Genomic DNA, 20,972 nt, shown 5'->3' with positions numbered 1-20,972 from the left:
AGCTGCCGGAGCGGGACGGGGGGGGGGCTCGACGTGCGCCTGCGTGCATCCCGACTCCCGAGGGGCGCACGAGCCAATCCGCGCTCCGGGCTGGTCGAGCCTCCGCGAGAGCTCGATCGACCGCGTCCGCGGGACAGAGCGCGCGAGAGCGGCGGTGTGGCCAGAGAACCCAAATCGCTGGGCATGTCAGGCCTCCACCGTGACCAGGCACCTTCGCGCCGCGGCGCCACGCTCGAGCTCGTCACGCAAGCGTCGCGCGAAAGCATCTGGGAAAGGCGATGGGGACATTTCGCCTGGCTAGGGGTTGCGGATATCTGTAACTCGTTGAGCGCATCAAGCGCTCGAGCAGTCCCCCGCCGCTCCACGAAACGACGTCGCAGAACGTTTCGCGCGAATGGTGAGCGCTTGAGGGCTCGACCTCATCACAAAGTCAACAACAGCTGGCTGTCAGAGACCAGCCTTGCCGCGCCACATTAACGTAGGACAGAGAAAGCCCGGCACGATCGCAGTACGAGGCACGCCTGGGGCAGACCGTTCGCGTTCGTTGGAGGAGGCGATCGATCGTGCCCAGCCCTAGCAGTGTCCAGTTGGGACAACCCGCTGGGTAAGGTCGATGAACTTTTCCAGGCTCGATCTGGCAAGGACTTGAACTCGTTGGCGCTGGGATGCGGTGGCGTGTGCGAAAAGCTCGCGAAGATTTCGTCCTGAGGAGACACTGGCTGGGCCATCTCGCCGCGGCCGGGGAGCAGCTGTAACTGGGACGGAGGTTACGCTGCTGCCGGTCCGTCCCAACCGCGTGCGCATATGTGCAGCGCGCGGTGTGGCCCGCCGCGTTCAACGTTTGAATACGGCCACAAAGAAGGTGACGACGATCCCCGCCTGAGCGCACGGGCCGCGGACCGACTCGCCCGTTCTGTAGCCTTCTTGGTCGACCCCCGCTACGCGCTGGGCACACCTTGATACGAACGCAGACCGAGATCGCACCGCGAAGGGGACGCCTTGCGTGCGCGTATTTCCGACATTACGGCCCCCCCTCCCCTCGAACGCGAAGCGGGCGCCATGTGACCCGCGTGCCGGACCCTTGTCTTTGTGGCGCCCGGGGCGTCGACACCGCCGTCGATTCCTTGCGTCGACTTCCCAGCTCGACGCGTCACGCGCAGGCCGGCCGGCGAGTGCGACGACGACGGCGCAGGAAGGTTCGAGAGTACCTGCGGCCAAGACGCCTCGCCGACACGTGCGCACGGGCCACAGTGTTTGCCAGTGGATGGACTGTGACGAGCCGAATTCGGCAGAATTTGGCGTGCGAGCGATCGGAACGGCCGCGCGTAGTACGCGTACGGTTTGCGCTCAAAGGCCCGCGTAGAGTGCGGTGGCGTCATCCCACCGCACCCTGCGTAGCCTTCCCATCCCTCAACCGTACACCGTGGGTGAGAGAAGGACGGTCTGATGTCGTCTGTCACGCTTCTTCCGTGCTGATGCTGAGCACAGATGCCCGTGTTGTCTGTTATCGCCGCGGTGGTTGCGATGACCTCATCGCAACGCCAGCCAGCAGCCCGCGCGTAAGAAGGTCACGCCATGGACACATATGGCGAGTCAAGCTCTCAAGTTTCGGTGGTGTGCGAATCACGAACTCGCCAGATGTGACCTGTCGCGTCATCAAGCGCTCGGTGACGACGCTCTGCGGATTCCGCCAAACGTCTGCGAAACGCTCGCACGCTAGCCCCAGGGTGAAACTCTAGCACTCACGCGGCTGACATGCCCCGTCCCCGGCCGACGACGTGAGCGGCGTGGGCGGACGGGAATGGTCAGAGACCCGAGAGTGCGTTGGGCGCTCCTCTAGCACGAGCGAGTGCGATGGGTGATGTCATTGACGCGTCGTGTCACGCCAGACGCGTGTGTGACAGCGCGCGCGTGACGCGCGAAGTTTTCTTGGGCGGCTGTAGTATGAGGCCTCCAGAGTCCAGGCTCTGGTTCCAGGACATATGGGGGCCATTGCGCGACAACAAACGGGGGACGGACGACGAAACACACCCCGCCGTGATGCTACTCCCGCGATAGCTCGCGGATGCATTTTCTTCAGCTCGCCGTCGTGGAGATGGGCGCCCGCCCATAGGCTCGCGCTGTGGTCGAGACCGCGTCGGTGCGCGTCGGCCACGGCGGTGCGCGATGTGCGCGGCCACCCCGTTGCTGCTCTTCCCTGGACCCCTCCGCTCTTGTCCTCGTCCGCGGTGCTGAGCGCTGAGACCCGCCCCGTCGCCATCATCCCATCACTCCGCGCCTGGACACTCGTAAGTACGGATTTGGGTCGCATGATCTCCCGGACCTTGTGAGTTTGCGTGGGGCCGACGGTGAGATAGCCTTGCGTCAGTGTACGTCGTCGCTGCTATTGTGCAATTCATCATCGCTGTACATAGTTCCACGATAGTGGACAAGATTGGGACCTGACCGGCCTACGCGGCGGGCAAAGGCACGACAACGAACGCGGTACTTACGCAATGCGGTGATGCCCACCCTCGCGTGGCTTTGGCTTTCCGTCGCTCCGTCCAACTCGTTCCCCGCTTGTTCTTTCTTCCTTCTCTCCCACCTTCCCTTCACTCCGGATAGCCGCCGCGCCCAAACGCGACCGCCTTCCCATTCGCGAGGGCCTCGGCCGGGGGCTCTCGCGCGCGTCGCCGGTTGCTATGTGTTCCGCAACGGCAAGCCGGATCTTTGGGGCCCGTTGTCTCCCTCTGCGGCGGAAGGCCTGGGCCCGCACACGCCAATCCGCCGTCACACGCGCACGGTGCGACGGTGCTGATGATGATGATGATGATGTATTCGTGCCAGTGCTGTAAGTATCTTCGTAGAGCTAAGTACGAGCTTACTCAGAGAACGGTGCGACGGTGCGAACTCTATCTCTGCGCCCGCCTCCGAATATTGTACTTCGGCCACCCCAAATCCGGTGCGCAGGCGAACTGGTTGTCACATACGCCGAGCACTCGTACTTATCGTGCTGACAGTTGTTAGGCTTGGAGATCATGAGCTTGCGCAGCGGAATCACGTATGTCGTGCCGTCTGTTTGCCTGGTGCTCGACCTGCTCGCGCCCGTGTCATCCCAGGTCATCATGCGCTCCTTACACGCTCTCGCGAGCCGCCCGTGAACGCGTGAACTCTCATTGAAGGTCGACCCCCCGAGGAACGGCCCGCGCCAAAACAATACGGAAGATTCGAGCTGCGCACCGAAGACGACCACGGACAACATCTGGCGCCTGCTCGCGTCCTCCGTCCCCACACCGCGGTACGCGATCACTGTGCGGAGGCGTGACCCCCAGCCCATCATCGCACCTCTTCTCTTCCCCATGTCACACCCGACTCGCCCGACATCTGTCCCGGCGCAGGCCCATCCCAACACACATCGAGCTCATCACCCCCGAGCGCCGTTGCGTCAACCCCACCGCTGTCACAAACAGCCTCCGCGCCGGGAACCCCTTCGTTTCGCCGGTCGGACCGGACGCCGCGGCCGTCAAGTCTTGGACGGAGCGGCCATACGCAAGTATTTCGTGTCCGGGCTCAAATGTGCGCGAGGCGCCCGCCCTGGGCATGGGCATGACAGATATCTGGATATGTTCCAGCTTCGAAGCGGTCTAGCGTCCTGGGCGCGTCTGCACCGCAAGTGCTCTAGCGCGATCGCCCGCCGTCGACGGCCGCTCGTGCGAGCGTCCGACCGTCACGTCGTGCGACGCGGACTCGACTCGCTGTGCCCCGATCCGGCCGTGTCGGCGCCAGGCCCGTTTCCGGTGAAGACCACGACGCCGGGACGCAGAAGATGCACTCTGAAGGGGGCACGGTGTAAGAGGGTGCGTGATTCCATCCATCTTTGACGCGGACGTCCGCCGCGGCCGGACGAGCGCGAACGCGCGTCCCATCGCCCATCTGCCCGCTCTCATGTTCCCAATCACTCACCCGTGTCCCGCCTTGCAGGCAAGCAGTGGCTGTCGCCCGCGCAAAACGTGATCTCTGGTCGAGCGCGATGTGCATTGCACCCGCCCTCCGCGCGCGCTCCGTCAAACCCGACCTCGGCTCCCGAGGTCGAGATCACGCCGCCACCCACACCCCGCAACGACACTCGAGCTCAGGTCGCGGGGTGCCGGCACCCCGGCTACGCGTCTCGGGAGGCGAGCATCACCAGCTAGTCCCAGCGCAACTGGGGTCACGGTCGCCTTCGGTCTGGGTTTTGGGTGCTGTGACGCTTCCCGGACTGGAATCAAGGTCGGGGGCGTGACGCGCACGGCGAGGCGAGTTCTATCGCTGCGTATCTATCATCCGGATACGAAGCCCATATTCTTCCCCCCTCAATCCCAGCGTCGCATTGCATTACAAGAGCGGCCGTTGGCCTTCGCAGGTGACGGGGGGGCGCATTCCCGGCGCCATCATCGAGGGCCGGCGTTGTGTAAGCCGCGCCCTAATACCATCGCAAGTGCGTCCCCCGCCGTTCTACGCCCACGCACGCACGCTCGATGTTGGACCACCACGCAGAAATAACTGTGCGCAGCTCTGCGGCCTGCGGTGCACGCGAAAGCCGTACCCTAGACCGCGCGCGGCGACGTCGCACAGGACCGCGACCTGCAGGCCCGACCCCACCAGCTTCTGCACCGCGCGTGCCTCGGTCATGTGCGTCCCGCGTCGCTACTCGTCAGCGGAGGGCTTGCGGGGGGCGGACATGAACGGGAAGCGCCGCCGTCTCTGATGCGCGTGCCCGTGCGGTGCTCGACGCTCATGTGCAACACCCCATGGGCCCCACAGAAGTTCATTTGCGGTAGAGGAGGAGCAAGAACACGCGGAGAGGGGCGGATGCTGGCGTTCAAACGTTCACGTCGCTCGTCGGAGGCGTCCGCACTCCGCGCTGAACGCGGCGCGCGTTTACAGCGTCGACGTCCGCAACGAGCGTCGGAGTGCTGCGGCGGACGGCCCCTGCCGTGCTCCCTGAAGGCCTGAAGTTCACCCCGAGCTCAATATTCAATCGTACGTCACCCTCAACGTTCGCCATTTCGCTTCCCTGAAGCTCGCCGGCTAGCCCGCCCCCGGCGTTCCCAGCGATGGAACATCCCGCCGCGGCCGCGGCTGATGTCACCCCCAGCGTTCGCCGCAGCACGCACGGTCCAGGCTCTGATTATAATAGTGCTGCGATTATAATAGGACTGTCAGCGCGTGCGTCTTCTGTTCTGCTCGTGCGCTTGCTGACTCGCGGGTTGGAACAAACTTAGGTCCTTCCAAAGCTCAAGGTGTGCGCGATTGCAATGCCGCGACGCGGCGTTCGGTGCGCACGGCGACGACGGGCGGACGATGTGCGCCCGTGGCCATGGCAGCTGCGCGCGGGCCTCTGTGGAAGCGCGGTGGCGAAACTCCGTGCGCACGCTCGACGCGCTCCTTCTTCTTCCGCGGAGGCGGGGCCACCCGAAACGAGAACGGGAGGTGCAAGCAAACGTGCACTCATAGCCGGCGCGAGCACGAGGACCGTCCCGAAAGTCGACAGGAAAATGGGACGCGAACGTCTTGCGGCTGGCGTGCCCCGCGATCCCCACGCGGCGGTTTTCGAGCTTCAGCACGCGCGCCGTTCCCCCGTCACGATCTTCGCCCACTGCGAAGTTCGCCAGGACCGTGGGTCCCTGGTTTCGCGACACGCCCGTTTCGGTTTCGGACCTCCGCTGACGTCCGACCCGTTCAACAGGCTGCAGGCGACGCTAGGGCACCGCGTCAAGGATTATATATAATTATCGTCCCCCACACTCGGCGTCGCGGGACCGCACCCGACACACGGTGCGCCCACAGTCGCCCATATGCTCCATTCCCGTTCCGGAAACACGCGACGGCCAGAAGGCGGGGCGTCGCGGATCGCTCAGTGCTCAGCGCTCAGCGTCGCGGAGCTGCCAGGGAGGGAACCAAGCTCAAGGGCGCAAGGTCCAGATGGCTCCAGACCGCGGGACCGCGACGCCAGCACCCGCTAGCACCAGCTTGGTGAACCGTGAGCGATTGGTTGTCTCGGTGCCGCCCGACGCTCATGGGTCTCGCACAGGTCACGGCGAGAACTCGAGCGGCGAGCGCTGCACTGTGTGGCAGGCCTGCGGCGCCAAGCCGAGCGAGACTCTCGTCGACTCTCGCCGTCCGCGGCGTCGGTGCGAGGCTTGGTGGGTGGGCAGTCAGGAGATTGGTCCGAGTGGAGGCGCCTCTGCGGCCCACACGGCTACCGTACGTGACTGGGGGCGTCCAGCGATGGGTCGGAGGTCCCCACGCTCGCTGGCGAGGACGATCACGACCGAGGTAGACGTATTCAGTCGACTGTCGCCGCCCCATGATTTTTCCTCTCTCGGGACTGCACCCCGTCAGTATCGCGCTCATGTGTTGGGTCTGACGCCAGCCAGCACGCCGCGCGCCGCGGCCGCTCGACTCGAGCGCCGTGTCCAACTGATTTCACGCCCCAGCTGCCTCGGAGGGTGCTAGAGGAGCCGCTAGTACCGGCAATCTCGAGGTTCCGGGCACTCGGTCGATCAGGTCTCTGCAGACTGCAGGCCGCAGTTGCTCCTCGTCTGCAGGCGCTCGCCGACGTTCATGCGCAGCTCTACCGAGTGTGGGGGGCTCACTTCGTTTCTGGACCTAGCGTACTGCAAAGTCACGTCCAGTCTAGCCGACTATCGGCGCGACGGCGCTCGACAACACGGTTGTCCCATCGAGCACCTCCCACGGCCACGACATCAACGCAGCGCCCCAGAGCACCCCCGACCAAAACACGGGCCTGGACCGACCCCACATCCACCCCACAAACGGCGAGGCTCGACAGCTCGTCCGCCGCTAGCCCGTACCAAGCCGGCCGCGGGTCTGTTCCTGGCCGCACTGTCCACCACGTCACCACGTCCTCTCCGCACCGTGGCGGTCGGCGTCGCGGCGTCCAAGTCACAGGTGGTCTCCCCATACGGGTCGGGTGACCCCCTCGACCCCGGCGTCGGCGAGGGGCGGCGAGCACGTTGCCGCGGCGAGAGTTTGTTCGATGGACGCCTCTGGCCTGGCGTGGGACGTTGGCGACTGTCACGCCCGCAGGCAGGGGGACCCGGGCGCGCCGTGGGGGAGGGCACCGGCACGGGTCGCAGCCTTGTAGCCCAAATGAGCCAGATGGCAGTGTATTCCAAGGTATACGGCCACTAGCGTCCATACCATTGTCCTCCAGCTCCCGTCACCGAGTCTGCGCTCTGACAGTGAAAGTACGATCAACAAGGCATACGCCACCACAAGTCCGTGTGCCTACAAGCGCGACAAGTCGCGACCCCAGATACCCCTGCAGCCACCTCGTCAGCCATCGTCCTCGCCCGACGAGAGGCACGCATCGAATCGAACGTACGCACCTGACGACCCAGTCGATCATGAGCAGCGCGCGGGTGCGCATGCTGACCTGCTCGCTCCAGTACACGCTCCGCCAGGCGTACATCGCCGCGAGGCCGCCCATGAAGCTGTACCTGCCGAGGTCGAACACGGCCGCGTTCCCGATGTACGCGAGCGAGCCGAGGTGCGTGTACCGGAACGGCTGCGCGATCGCGTCGTCGAAGTCGGCGGGGTGCAGGCCGTTCGCCTCGAGCGTCGGCTGCTTCTTGGAGAGCTTCGAGAACTTCTTGCCCAGGTATTTGCCCTGTTGCGAGGCCACTTGCGCGGTCTGCGAGGGTGGACGGAGGGGTGAGCTTCGCTCGCGTAGCACGAGAGGATGATGGACGAACCGCGGGAAGGGAGGTGATCTTGCTCCCGAGCTCTTGGAGGAGCACGGCGAGCTCGTTCAGTGTGAGGGAGTTGTCGCCGTCCGAGTCGTACAGCTCAAAGAGCTCGCGAACTCTCAGAAGCTGGTCTTCAGCCATAGGCATGCGCTTCTTGATCCGCCCAACTAGAAGATACGGGTCAGACGGTGGTTCTCCAGACACAACTCTGCTGACTTGCAACACACCTATGATCTCCCACTCATCGAAGTCAATCTTCCCGTCGTTGTTCTTGTCGGCTTCGTCAACAAGCTCTAGTAGATGTGCCACTATTGAAGTTTCGATCTGCGAGAGAGACTCAAGTTTGAAAGGTGTGCTGAATGATGTGTATCCTGACTTACGGTGCTAGCATCCCCAATCGCGTAAACGTCTCCGAGTGGTGCGCCCTTGACGCGCAGATGCGAGTCGACCTCGATGGCCTTCTTGTGAACCTGGTTCGGGAGCTGATCTGACACACGCTTCGTGAACGGGTTCATCGCGATACCTGTGCTCCATAGCACAAAGTTGGTGGGGATCTCAAACGACTCCGTCTTGCCGTCCTCGGTCCGCTTGGTATAAGTGACCTTGTCGGGTGCGACGGATGCCACCCGTGCCATTGTAATCAAGTCAATTTGATCGTGCATGAATTTCTGCTCAGCATACTTGGAGATGGCTTCCGAGTACTACGTGTCGCGGAAGGTTTGAAAGCGGCAGGACGACTGAGCTGCAATGGAACTCACGGTGTTCAGGATGTGTTCCCTGCTCTGGACGACATGGATAGATACTTCCTCACGGCAGATTTTGGGAAACTAAACGCCCCAGAGTTCAACGAAAGCGCAAAAGGAAACGAATTACCACTCACGTAGTTGAATAAGTCCTCCTGACACAAATCATAGATCTCCGCCGCAGTCTCGACGCCTGTGGGCCCTCCGCCACAAACCACGAAGCTGAGAAGTCGTTTGCGCTCCTCGGGAGTTGTTGTCGGCAATGAAGCAGCCTCGAAGTTATCTGAATCAACAATCCCCTGAGCTTGTCCGTTCGCACAGAGAAAGGGGCGCTACGCACCGATGATACGTTTCCGTATTGCCTGAGCGTCACCGATGGTCTTCAGCTGGAAACAATGTTCCAGGCCTGGAACACCGTGCGTGCTCGAAGTGGATCCCACTGCAATGACGAGCTTGTCGTAGCTTTGGGCGCAAACGCGACACGTGTTGAGCAAGGCGGCAACGCAGCAAAAATAGAACACGTACGGGATGTACATGTGCTCGCCCTTCTCCTGGCCTGGCACGATGGTCTCCACCTCCAATAGCCTTTCAGACATGACGAGGTCCACTGCACGCGCATTGATGAGGTGCCCTCGTAGTCGAGCTGCAATCTTGCGGAGGGGCTCGATCAGCGAGCGGACAGAGACGGTTCCAACCGCAGCAGCTGCAATATCCAGTCAAACACGACGAAGTAGAGGAACGCGGAAGCAAATGCGTACAGGGAAGCAGAGGCGTGAAGGTGGTGTAGGTTTCAGGGGATATGATGGTGATGTGGTAGTCGCCGGGGTCGAGTTTGTCAAGGACGCCAACAGCCTAGGATGACCATACGTTGAACTGAAGCTACCACGCAAAAAGAAATGTGGACGCACGCCCCAGCCTCCTCCGACAATGACCAGGTGGGGTTTCTTGGAGAGACTGCGCTGCTCCTCGTCCTCCCAATCGCTTAGAAGGGTAGAGAGCACCGGAAGATTCTTGGGGCCGCCACGTTCTGGCTGGAGCGCACGGGGCGCGACGGGGACATTCCCGACATGCTAGAAACTGATTTAAGATGCGTGTTGTGAAAGATGTGGCTCTGGCTTACACGGTCTTGGTAGGTGAACGCGTCGTGGACGAAGATGGCACCCGTAATCAACCCACAGCCGAGGATAGTTGAACCGATGAGATAGAAGGTGTAGCGAGCGGCCGTCCGGGTCCTACGCAGGAATGTTGGAGGCGTCCCGGCAGGTGCAGTCGCGTAATGCCTGAGCACTGGACTGCTGTAAGTCCCCGAGCGAGAAGCGAGGCGGACGTAGGAAGGCGGGGGAAGTCGGAAAGGTGGCGAGCATGTCCGCAGGAGGGCCGGCGCGCCGCGCTGCATGGCACCACGCAGAGGAAAAGTCTCGACGAGTGCTCGAGAGAAGACCGCCGGGGGCACGAAGGGTAAGGTGGAATAAGGAAAGGGGGAGGGGGAGGGGGAGGGGGAGGATGAGAGCCTGGAGAGTGCGTCCAGGCAGCTTGCGGGCGCATGATGTCACTGCAGCCAGATCACTGCGCGTGCCCGCGTGGCCTACCGGCGCTTATGTGCATACCCTCGTCTGCGCCGGCGGCGGATAGCAACTGTCTTGCAGCGCATGCGTGAGCATCGTGAGCGTTTCTTTGCATGCTCGCGCCCGGCCGCTGACACCACCAACTCAGCTCTTTGACGTGTGTACGTTTCTTATCATCACCAGGCCGCCCCCATTAATTGCCTCCGCCAGATAGTACAAGGCGCGGGGGGTCTATTAAGTAAAACAATGAAGGTAAGCACACGCCGTTCTACCCAGCAGCCGTGTTACGTTTAAAACTTCTGGACATCAAATTATCACTGACGGCCTCGAGGTCGCGAGCCGCCTTTTCACCATGAGTGCCGGCATGCCTTCCTCGTCGGCGCATATAAGGGCCCAGACACAGTGGCATATGGGCCACCCCTCAATGGAACACCTCCCTGCTGAGCTCCTCGTTGCCATCGCTCTTGTTGCTTGCAGGGACGGCGGGTTCACCGGTTCCTCCCTCTCGCTCGTCTCTCGACGCATCCGAGACGCGACGCATCCAGCACGCTTTCATTCAGTCTCGCTAGCATGGTGCCCAGACCGTCTCCACAAGTTTCTCGAAACATATGGACGACAGCTTAGTCGCTTCCCAAACGCCTGTCCTCGCGTCAAGCATCTCTTCTTGTCGTTATTCCCCGCCGAAGGCAACTCCCAGGTTTCCCCCATGCCCCCTCTGCCGGACTACCGGATGTTCTACACCTATGACAAATACCTTGCCAGCCTCGAACGACAAAGCGCAACCCATTGGCCAAGTGTGTGCGAGTTTATCCGCACCGTGGCCCCCGACCTCGAGACGTTCGCATTCGTGCGTGGCGAGTGGACCGATATTGCAGTCACTCGTTGCGCCTTCCCTAGACTCCGCGAGCTCACGCTGGTCGACTCATGCCCCGGATTTCTGCACGTTGAAAACACACCGCTCGACCACGGACCCCTGTTCCCTGCCCTGGAACGCCTCCACTCGGTCGAGTTCTTTTACGCGCCGCCCGTCGACTTCCAGCGCTGGGCCCTGCACGCGCCCGCACTAACGCACCTCCGGTGCTCGGGGATCCACCATCACAACTCCCCTACGGCCATTTCACTGCAGGCTGTCTCTGGTGCGTGATCTAATTCGGTCTCTCTCCCGTCCCTCGTGCTGATCGGCTTCGTGTTCAGTGCGCGTTGCGCCGCTCCAAGACGGAGAGACAGTCGACAATGCCGTCGATGATGCCGTCTTCTTTCCGCACCTGCAACACGTTCTCGCTCAGCCGATGTCGTCCAAATGCCATCCCGCCTACCCTTGGAACGGTCAGCGGATCCTGCGCGAGCATCTCCAATTCTGCTCTCAGAACGCCCGCCCGGGCGTCCAGTTCGATGTCGTCGACTGGAAGCAGAACCCAGGCTCAAGCCCGCTGTCGATTTTTGAGCTCGAGTCAGCCTCTACGGAGGCAATCGGATACGACATCAGCATCGTGAAGTCGCACACGGAGCGGTGCGTTGCTCACGCCCGCCAGGCTTGGCTGGAGCGTATAGAAGGGGTCCAAGCAGGATGTTGGACGAAGAGCTTCGTTTTCTGAACGGTCATGCTCAACATGCGGTTCTACTCCCGAACTTGCTGTTTATGTATGTAAGTATTTGTTCGTCCTTCAAGCACGCTATGCTGATTACGGCAGCGAACATAGAATCGATTAATCACCAGACCGTTCGCCGTCCGAGATCCGTGAAGCTTTGAAGCTTACGCTACCTGGCCTTTCCTTTGCTCCATTTTGCGCGTGGTCCTCTCACCACGGCCACGTCGCCCGCGAGAGCAAGCATAGTGCAGCGGTACATTTGTCAAAGCGTGAACCCGGACATTGTCAGCGATAGCTTCCGAGCGCGTTTTGCTCCACCCACAGCCCCAGCTTGCATCACCGTTTTCAGTTTCGCCGCTCTCTGCAGTGCGCGTGCGTCTGCCGATCACTCGTACTTGGCAAGGTTAGCGTTCTGTCGCTTTCTGCGCGCTCAAATACTCCAGAGCATCCGCAATTCTTCCTCTCCACCCCCCCAGCCATGCAAGACCTCCCCGTCGAGCTCATCGCCCAAATCGCCTTCCACGCCTGCACCGATGGCGGCGCGACCGGCGCCGCCCTGTCCCGCGTCTCTACGCGCATACGCGACGCGACGCACCCCGCCCGCTTCCACACCCTCGCCCTCACCAGGCCCGCGACGCAGCTCGCCTCCTTCCTCTCCACCCACACCGCGCAGCGCACCCGCCTCCCAGACACCACCCCGCGCGTGCGCCACCTCCTGCTCTCGCTCCTCTCCGGCGGCGGCGAGCCGATCTACGTGCGCCCCGCGCTGCAATTCGGCGCGCTCATGGGCGCGTACGACGCGTACCTCGCCGAGCTGCACGCGCTCGGCGCCACGCACGGGGCGTCGCTCGCCGCGCTCGTCCGCGCGCTCGCGCCCGAGCTCGAGACCGCGCTCTTCGTCCGCGGCGAGTGGAAGGGCGTGCCGGCGGTGCACGTCCCGTTCCCGCGCCTCCGCGAGCTCACGCTCGTCGACGCGGCCCCGGAGTTTCTCCGCCTCGAGGACGTGGCGGGGACCGTCGCTCACCCCGGTCGGGCGAGACGCGAGGAGGATGAGGAGCAGGACAAGGAAGAGCTCGAGGACGCCCCGCTGTTCCCGGCGCTTGAGCGCTTGCACACGCTGGAGCACTTCTACGCGCGCCCGGTCGACCTGCGGCTTTGGGCGCGGCACGCCCCCGCCGTCACCCACCTCCGCTGCTCTGGTCTGCGCTTCCGCAGCTCGCCCACCGTGGACTCGCTCAAGGCTGTCCTCGCGGACGCACAGGGAGAGGGACGGCGACTGTTCCCACGTCTGGAGGAGGTCATGGTGCAGGCGAAGCAGGAGCAGGTCGTGAAGGAGATGGGCGCGTGCGTGGGCGGGGTCCGGGACGAGGTCAAGCTGGCGGTGTTGCCTGCGCACGACCCGCTGGCGGACGCGATGCCGGCGCCGCACGAGGTAGAGGAGGTAGGAAGGGAGACGGCACCGATGAAGTGCGTGCGGCGCGCGAAGGAATTGTGGCTGGAGCGCATCGAGGGTGGAGAGGGGTGTTGGTCGGAATCTTACGCGTTTTGAGTCTGAGGCCTGCGTTCAGGACATTCGATGCACACAGTTTTCTTTCTTCGAGGCCATATGATTGACCAAGTATGGGCATGTGGTCGAACGGGCGCCCACGCGGCGGTCGCGACGATCCGCCACCGCTTTGCTCTCAACTTCATCAATGTTTTATTCCCCAACAGATGATCACCATTGCGTGCGTATCGACTGACTTTCGCATACCTACATCAAAAGACAGCACGTCAGAGTCGAGTCGCGGGTCTCCAACTTCTTCAGACCTCCGCGCCGACCCAGTTCAACCTCCACCCTCCGACTCCCTGTAGCCTCCAGCGATTTCAGCCAGCCCCATGGATCTCTATCCAGAGCGGTCCGTTCTCGAACGGCAGCCCCTCAAAGCCCTCTATCTCGCCTTCCACGTCGCCTCCATCCTCGCGCGCACGCCCTACTGGTCCCTCCGCTTCCTCGTACCCTCCCTCCGGCCACACCCCGCATGGACGTACAAACGCGCGCTCATCGTGCGCGTGCTGCAAGCGGCCAACGACGCGCGGTTCGACCTCACGCTCATGCCGGGGATCGCGGGCGCAGTCGTCCCACCGAGTGAGAAGGGACTGGACAAGTACAACGCCCGGCTGGCGTGGATCGAGGCGCTCGAGAAGGACGATCCGCTGGTGTGCGGGGAGGTCAAGGTGGCGAAGGAGAGGGCGGGGGTGGAGAGTGTGCGGGTTCCGGGATACTGGACGCTGAAGAAGGGGTCGGAGTGGGCGGACAAGGCGCGGCCGGGAGAGAAGACGATGCTGCACATCCACAGCGGCGGGTTCTACGTGAGTGCTCCCCCCTCGCGCGTGCACGCGTCCCCCCCTCATCGAGCACGCCCGGCAGCTCTGCTCCGCCCACCCCTCCGACGTCTCCGCCAACTTCATGCGCGCGATCCTCGAGCACACCTCCGCCGAGCGCGTGTCCCGCACCCTCTCCGTCGACTACCGCCTCTCCGCCGCCGCGCCGCACTTCGCGCCCGCGAACCCGTTCCCCGCCGCGCTCCTCGACGTCCTCGCCGCGTACCGCCACCTCGTGCGCGACCTCGGCTTCGACCCCGCGAACGTCGTCCTCTCCGGGCACTCCGCCGGCGGCGGCCTCGCGCTCGCCGTCGCGCGCCACTTCGTCGAGAACCGCGCCGCGCTCGCCGCCGCGGGGTACGCGGGCGTCGGCGCGGTCGTGCTCGGGTCGGCGTGGATGGACCCGGGCATGACGCTCCGCGGGCCGGAGAGCAGCATCGAGCGCAACAGGGGCACGGACATGTTCCCCCCAGGCTACCTTCCGCAACCGCCGCGGGTGCACGCGGAGTACGCGGTGACGGCCTACCGCGGGCCGATGAGCCTGGAGGAGGCGGCGCGGAACCGGTACGTCGCCGCGGCGTCGAGGCTCGTCGAGCCCGCGGAGGGGCGGGGGCTGTTCGCGGGGTTCCCGCGGACGTACCTCTCTGCGGGCGGGGTCGAGAAGCTGCTCGACAGCTCGCTCGTCGTAGCGGAGCGGATGGAGGCGGACGGGGTGGAGGTCGTGCTCGACGTGGAGCCGCACGCGATCCACGACTTTATCATGTTCCCGTGGCACGAGCCGGAGCGGTCCTCTGCGGCGAAGAGGATCGCACATTGGATCGAGGGGTGATCTATCCTTACATAAATACATGCTACATCTACTCGCACCACAGCACTCGTCTACGGGTCACCGAGCCCGCTGACGGCCCACGCCGTCTTGGACCGGAACCACTCGAAGCTGGTGAGCGTGCTGAGCACCGAGAACTGGATCCACGCCGGGTTGTACGGCAAGACGCCGAAGATGTACTCCGTCTTGTTCGGCACCCAGAGCCTGCTCTGGATCGTGCGGACGAGGTCGATGACCTCCAGCGCCCGCTTCCGCCGCTGCGTCGCCCACGCCTCGACGTCCGCGCGCGCGGCGGCCGTCGCGCCCGCCTCCCCGCCCTTCGCGGCCTGCACGTACCGCGCGAGCACGGGCCCGAGCTTCGCCGCGTCGCGCATGCCGAGGTTCATGCCCTGCCCGCCCATCGGCGGGTGGATGTGTGCGGCGTCGCCGAGGAGGCACACCGGGCCCGCGCCCCCGGGGGCGCTGGTGAGGAAGGCCCCAGCGATGCCCGAGTGCGTGCGGAAGCGCGACGACCACAGCGCGTGCTCGACCTCGAGCGGGGCGGCGCCGTCGACGGCGTGCTGCGGTCCGAAGGCGTCGAGGAGGCCCTGGAGGTAGGCTACCTCGGGCGCGCGGGGCGGGGGCCCGAGCGCGGCGGGGATGCCGCTCGCGATGCGGTAGACGGGCGTGCCGGCGGGGACGGCGTCGGGGTACGGGTCGCCGGGGAGGTACTGGATCATGAGCGCGTTCTGCTGGCCCTCGGGCGCGATGACGAGGTTGATCGCGTCGGGGCGCAGGGACGGGGGCGCCGTGAGGGTGACGTCGGCGACGATCATGTTCGCGGCGGCCGCGGAGTCGTCGACGACGTTCGCGTTCACCTCGCCGTGCGGGTCATTCCATTCGACGCCGCAGATACTGCGGACCTGCGCGCGGAATGTGTGAGTTTGCGTGTGATACCGGCGAGAGGACAGTTTGATGCTCACAGTCGAGCGCGAGCCATCGGCGCCAACTACGGCCCTCGCCCGTATGGTCTCGCCATTCTCGAAGATGACATCGGTCAGGGTGTTGTCGTGGGCGTGCGGCTTAAGGTCGACGACCCTCAGCGGCCGATGGACGATGATTCCCCGCTCTTTTGCAGCGTCGGACAGGATTTGCTCGGAGACGTGCTGAGGAATGCCGAGAATGAACGGGTATTTGGTGTTTTTGGCAAGCGACCGGAAGCCTGCGGAGGCAATGGGAGAGAAACCCTTTGTCCAAATGGTGGTAGACTGCATCTGTCTGCCTTTCGCAACGAAGCGGTCCGCAAGGCCAAGTCGTTCAAGGGCCTACGCAACTGATGAGCTCAGAGTAGGGCACATTCGCGAAGAAACTGACCTCTACGGTGGCTGCGTGAAGCGCTGCCGCGCGAGATGTGTTCGCCGTTCTGTGCTGGCCATCAACGACGAGGATGTCCTGGCATCCGCTCTGGTGGAGAGACAGGGCGAGTGTGTGACCGGCAGGGCCGGCGCCGACGATGACGACGTCCACAGACTTGGGGAGCGACATGATGAGGGTGGAGAGAAGAGAGTGAGCGATCGAAGGGCGGGATGAGTGCGGATGATGGAAGCCGGTGTGGGGACCATATATAGCTGAGGATCATCACAGCCATGCAGCGAATTCGATGCGACTTTGACGGGCGCGCTCTGAAGCAGCTAGTCAGGAAGGTTATAAACGGCATCTCTTGTGGTGTCCATGGTGCAGTGGTGAGGTGGTGGTGCCGACAGGTACCAGTCAACGAGCCGCCCGCCGCGGCCGATCGTAGAGAGACGCCTACCGTGCGGCCACCACGTGCGAGTTGGGGATGGCTGGTGCCGTCGACCGACGATCGACGACCGACCCTTGCCGTGCTCACACGAAGCAACCTTTGCCGAGCAAGTGCGCAAGGCGTCATGTACTACTATCAGGCTACCGAGCCACCGAACCCCGCTAGGTCTGTCGCGATTGGGTCGAGAGCCTGCAGGCTTACGGATCCTTTCTGCCATGCTGACACTCGCTCTATTGCGCCTCGTCAGCATCTGACGATGGGGGCGGCATGCGATGGGACGTCACCACGACACCGTCTCCTTATCAGGGCGTATGCAATCCGAAACGCGACACGCGTCCGCTCGTGGGAAATCTGCCCGAACATTGAATCGTGGTCGTCAACTCCCCGCTATGTAAGTGCCCTACGCCTCCCCCCGCGATGGCCCCAAATGTGTGTGGTGCACGTCGATGTATGGTTTGGCGCTTCTCCGCGTCCTGGGAGGATTCACGATGATTCACGCTTATAGAACAACAGCCTTCGCGGCTTTCGAGTGGATCGGCATACTTGACAAGGCCATGAACGCTAGCAATTCGCAGTGCTTTCGCGACAGAGCCGGGTGAGTCAGACAACTGTAGCCGTTAAGGACAAGGTAAGGATGTCATAAAATTCGCAAGCACGTTTGGACGTTGTTACATTCGCTCATTCTTCGCGAATACTCCGTAGGGAAATGCGATGGCACCTGCTTTGGCATGCCCAAAGTAGGTTTGTATACATGCCGACTCATCCGAGTTTGCTCAAGTTGCACCTAGGCGGCAAATCCGCCACTCGGCCTCGTTGTTCTTCTCCGCCAGGTCTGTGAGGTATATGATAAACTGCTGGTATCCCCACTTGCGCTAGTCAGCGGTCATTCCTTTATAGGTTCATTATGCGTTACTGTGACGCTCTGATTGAATATTGGGTGTGGGCGGATGACCCCATCAACGGAAGAGCGCTCTACGCCGAGGTTTCCGAATTGCGATCCTACTCGAGTCAAATCACTCAGATAGGGTTGGAAGTCAATGTCCCTCCATCGTAGTCCAGATGGATCTCCTTAAGCTCCAACAAGTATACTGGCCATCACTGAAGTACCTCGAGTGAAAGTGCATCAGGGTCACACTAGTGTCGCACCACAAGACGTCATTCAAGTGCAACTTTTCGCCCCTAATCTGCCGCAGCTTTCTTCGCTGGTCTTGAGCGGGGTCTATCTAGACTGGAGCAACACGACTTTGTCCCAGCTCGAACATCTTGGACTTCAACACAATCCCCCCGAGACGCCTCGACAATCACTATCCACGGTATTCGGCAGCATGAGGAGTTGGAAAACCTCAGGTCACTCACGCTCGTCCACTACCTCGCTCCTGTCACCGAGCCTCTGGACGACTCCATGTGTATCTCGCTCCCCAATCTCACAACTCTCACTATTGCCGACGAGCCGGGTCGCATCGCTCATTTCTTGTATCACCTCGACCACTCAGCCTGCACAGCAATCGACCTGTCGGCATCTGCGACACCTGGAACATCCAAGACCGTCAGTGCGGGGGACATGATCCACATGCTCCCCTTGTCCTCTTACGCGGTCAAGTCCTTCACACGCGCGCCACACATATCATAATAGGTTTCACGCCTCGCCCTCCCTTCGTTGATGCAACTGAACTCGAATGCGGGCAAGATACAAGCACCGTCGTCTTCCCCGGGATCACCGCGTTCGAATACAACGAGTCTGCCCTCGCCCCAACATCTCACCCAGAGAAGATACTCGCGCTCCGGCCCACCCCCGCTCCGCTGCTCGACGACCTCGCGCTTGCGCAACGTCTCTTCTGGGAAACCGTCGACGCCGCGACCGCGCTCCTCACGCCCGCGCACACCACCAGCGCCGTGCGCGAGCTGCGCGTCGAAGGCCCTCTCGACGCCCTCGACGCGCACACCCTCAGCCTCCTCCTCCGCAGCCTGCCCGCGCTGCACAAGCTCCAGCTCGTGCACCACGCCCCGCGCCCCGCCGCCGGCACTGTCCCCGCCCGGATGCCGCCCGGGATCGCGTCCGTGTTCGACGCCGCCGCAGGCTCCTGCGCTGCCCTCCGCGAGCTCGAGCTCAGGGACCTGCCCTCCGCGGGCTGTGTCCCGTTTCTGACTGCGCTGGGCGCGGCGTTGTCGGCGCGCGCGCGTTCGGCTAGGGCGGGGGGACTACGCGTCTGCGCCGGCTGGTCGTGCGCTGCGCGGTGGGTCCCGTCGATGCCGCGCGCAGGGAGGCTGGCGAACATGTAGAGGAGGCAGAAGGGGAGGAGGATGAAGAGGAGGTGGTCGCGGAGCTGAGGGACCTGTTCGCGGGGACGGCGGCGCGAGTTGCGCTGTGGTACGGGAAGAGGGGAAGGGTGGTTCACGAGGACGACACCGACTCGGCCGTGGACGCGATGGATTGGGAGAGCGACAACCTTGGCGGGAATCCGGCGGTGTCGTAAACGTAGTACAGTGTCCGAAGACACTCGCGCGTGTGTGCCCCTGTCCGAACAGAAACGCAAGCCTAGATGGAACTACGCCAGAGTGCGGTGCTCGCGTTCGCCCTCAAATGTCTGAAAACTCGACCATCTCCCGCTCTGTCCCTCTCCTACTGCCTTCGCGCAACTCCCCAATCCGCGTCCTCCACTCTCGCGACCAATCTTCAAGGTGCCTTCGGTCGCGTATGATGTGTTAGTTGGGGAGTAATGTTAGGCGCTCACCGCTGGACGTCGGTCCCACACGGTCAGAACGGCCGCCGGCTGGACATCACAGAGGACGTGGTGGACAGCGGGCGCACGATCTTCAATGGACGGACGTATGTTCTTGCGTGTTGGTAGTCAGATTATGATCCATATGTTACGCACTATCACGGCGCCCATCCCCATGATCAACATCCTGTGCTGCTGATCCCGTCTTCCAGGCTTCTCAAGTCTTCGAAGTTCCGATTTGCGGGACATCAGAAACTTACTGGGCGGAGATCCGACCGGAGAGGCAGCATACATAACATACAACACAGAGCGACTCACCAGAGCGACTCCCCACCTGAGCAACCCACCGGAGCGACCCACAACTCATCATGGACAAGCTACCGATTGAACTCCTCACCCTCATTGCCATCTTCGCCTGCACCGACGGCGGACCCACCGGCTGCGCCCTCTCCCTCGTCTCCAAGCGCATCCGCGATGTCACTCGCCCCGCCCGCTTCTTCACCGTTTGCGTCTTCAGCGACCCCGCCAAAATCGACCAGTTCCTGCGCTGCTATGAAGCGGAGCGCGCCCGCGCGACCGACGCCCTCCCCCGCGTCCGCCACCTCTGCCTTTCCCTCATGCGCACCGGAAACCAGGCTGGCCCTGGCGCGGGTCCGACGCGCATGCCTCTGGCCCCCACCTCGACGCAGCCGCCGACGACCCGCGAAGAGTTCCTCGCCGCAATGCAGCGCAAGACCCAGCAGTGGCGGTCCGCCCAGGACAGCCTCGACGAGCAGTACAACCGCGTCGTCCCCGCCCTCATCCGCGCCGTCGCCCCGGACGTGCGCACCTTCGCGCTCGTCCAGGCCCAGTGGCGCTCCGCGACCGTCGTCCGCTGCCCGTTCCCTCCTTGCGGGAGTTCACGGTCGTCGGCGGCGACCCGAGCTTTCTCCCCTTCGCCTTCGCGCCTGCGGGCGGCTCCTCTACCCCGCTCTGCGCAGGCTCCATCACATTCTCGCGTTCGTGGGAGGGATGTGGACTTCACGCAGTGGGCGGCACACGCACCGAATGTGACGCACTTGCGGGTGTCGCGGCTGGGGGCCCTTCCGCGCATCACCGTCGACTCCCTGAACACGGTTATGGTGGGTGGAGCCGGCGGCCTGGGGAGAACCATACTGACTTGGCGTTCAGGCGAGAAAGACCAAGACGAGTGCCCATACTTCCCTAAGCTCGAACACGCCATGATCGAGCCTCACCAAGCACCTCCAGCCCCCGGCACCAAGCTGGAGCAGTCGCCACGGCGCACCTCGTGTTCCGGGACTTCCTCGCATACCTCGACCGCATGGCAGATCGGGCGCGAATCCGCCTCGAGGTCATGCCTCCCCTTGCAGATCCACCTAAGCCACCTCCGGGAATGGATCCTCATCACATGTGCATCTTGAGGGTGAAGCACGAGTGGATACAGCGCATTGAAGCTGATGGGGCGGGATGCTGGGAAGAGGGGAAACAGTACGCGCAAGTGCGCGAGAGAGCGGCCGCAGATTGAGGAAAAGTGATCGCATACACACTGGAGCACCTTCGTAAAACTATATTATGCATATTGGCCGCGCATCTTGTGGGTGAGAAGAATTCAGAAGAGCTGAAAGGGTAGAAGGACATAAGGGCGGAAG

At 63.0% G+C, this 20,972-nt stretch overlaps 7 protein-coding genes across 7 annotated transcripts; 5 read left to right on the top strand and 2 right to left on the bottom strand.

Annotated features, from left to right (window-relative positions):
* Positions 1–3,017: 3,017 nt before the first annotated feature.
* On the top strand, positions 3,018–3,627 carry BXZ73DRAFT_102366 (uncharacterized protein; the record flags this gene model as incomplete). Its single annotated transcript, XM_048015210.1, has 3 exons — positions 3,018–3,098; positions 3,162–3,277; positions 3,378–3,627. 3 exons carry the CDS (start codon positions 3,018–3,020, stop codon positions 3,625–3,627), a joined length of 447 nt encoding a protein of 148 aa, XP_047876937.1.
* Positions 3,628–7,272: 3,645 nt separating this feature from the next.
* Positions 7,273–9,872, bottom strand: BXZ73DRAFT_102365 (nucleotide-binding domain-containing protein; the record flags this gene model as incomplete). The annotated part of the gene is made up of 12 exons (XM_048015209.1): positions 7,273–7,306; positions 7,374–7,678; positions 7,740–7,900; positions 7,961–8,057; positions 8,114–8,434; positions 8,492–8,560; positions 8,614–8,759; positions 8,817–8,938; positions 9,002–9,179; positions 9,235–9,328; positions 9,385–9,546; positions 9,597–9,872. The coding sequence occupies 12 exons, from the start codon at positions 9,870–9,872 to the stop codon at positions 7,273–7,275; spliced, it is 1,965 nt and encodes a 654-aa protein (XP_047876936.1).
* Positions 9,873–10,465: 593 nt separating this feature from the next.
* BXZ73DRAFT_48326 (uncharacterized protein) lies at positions 10,466–13,179 on the top strand (the record flags this gene model as incomplete). The annotated part of the gene is made up of 3 exons (XM_048020033.1): positions 10,466–11,170; positions 11,265–11,473; positions 13,080–13,179. 3 exons carry the CDS (start codon positions 10,466–10,468, stop codon positions 13,177–13,179), a joined length of 1,014 nt encoding a protein of 337 aa, XP_047876935.1.
* Positions 13,180–13,508: 329 nt separating this feature from the next.
* On the top strand, positions 13,509–14,823 carry BXZ73DRAFT_102362 (alpha/beta-hydrolase; the record flags this gene model as incomplete). Its single annotated transcript, XM_048015208.1, has 2 exons — positions 13,509–13,982; positions 14,041–14,823. 2 exons carry the CDS (start codon positions 13,509–13,511, stop codon positions 14,821–14,823), a joined length of 1,257 nt encoding a protein of 418 aa, XP_047876934.1.
* A 50-nt stretch (positions 14,824–14,873) lies between these two features.
* BXZ73DRAFT_48316 (FAD/NAD(P)-binding domain-containing protein) lies at positions 14,874–16,344 on the bottom strand (the record flags this gene model as incomplete). The annotated part of the gene is made up of 3 exons (XM_048020029.1): positions 14,874–15,722; positions 15,783–16,124; positions 16,174–16,344. The coding sequence occupies 3 exons, from the start codon at positions 16,342–16,344 to the stop codon at positions 14,874–14,876; spliced, it is 1,362 nt and encodes a 453-aa protein (XP_047876933.1).
* Positions 16,345–17,331: 987 nt separating this feature from the next.
* On the top strand, positions 17,332–19,077 carry BXZ73DRAFT_102360 (uncharacterized protein; the record flags this gene model as incomplete). The annotated part of the gene is made up of 5 exons (XM_048015207.1): positions 17,332–17,340; positions 17,392–17,433; positions 17,928–18,153; positions 18,204–18,768; positions 18,864–19,077. The coding sequence occupies 5 exons, from the start codon at positions 17,332–17,334 to the stop codon at positions 19,075–19,077; spliced, it is 1,056 nt and encodes a 351-aa protein (XP_047876932.1).
* Positions 19,078–19,691: 614 nt separating this feature from the next.
* Positions 19,692–20,744, top strand: BXZ73DRAFT_102359 (uncharacterized protein; the record flags this gene model as incomplete). Its single annotated transcript, XM_048015206.1, has 2 exons — positions 19,692–20,444; positions 20,499–20,744. 2 exons carry the CDS (start codon positions 19,692–19,694, stop codon positions 20,742–20,744), a joined length of 999 nt encoding a protein of 332 aa, XP_047876931.1.
* Between the last annotated feature and the right edge of the window lie 228 nt (positions 20,745–20,972).

Source organism: Epithele typhae (assembly GCF_022376455.1).
Source record: "Epithele typhae strain CBS 203.58 chromosome Unknown BXZ73scaffold_31, whole genome shotgun sequence".
In the NCBI taxonomy this organism is placed as follows: domain Eukaryota; kingdom Fungi; phylum Basidiomycota; class Agaricomycetes; order Polyporales; family Epitheliaceae; genus Epithele; species Epithele typhae.
Note: the sequence above shows the minus strand (reverse complement) of the source record. Positions and strands in the feature narration are given on the sequence as shown.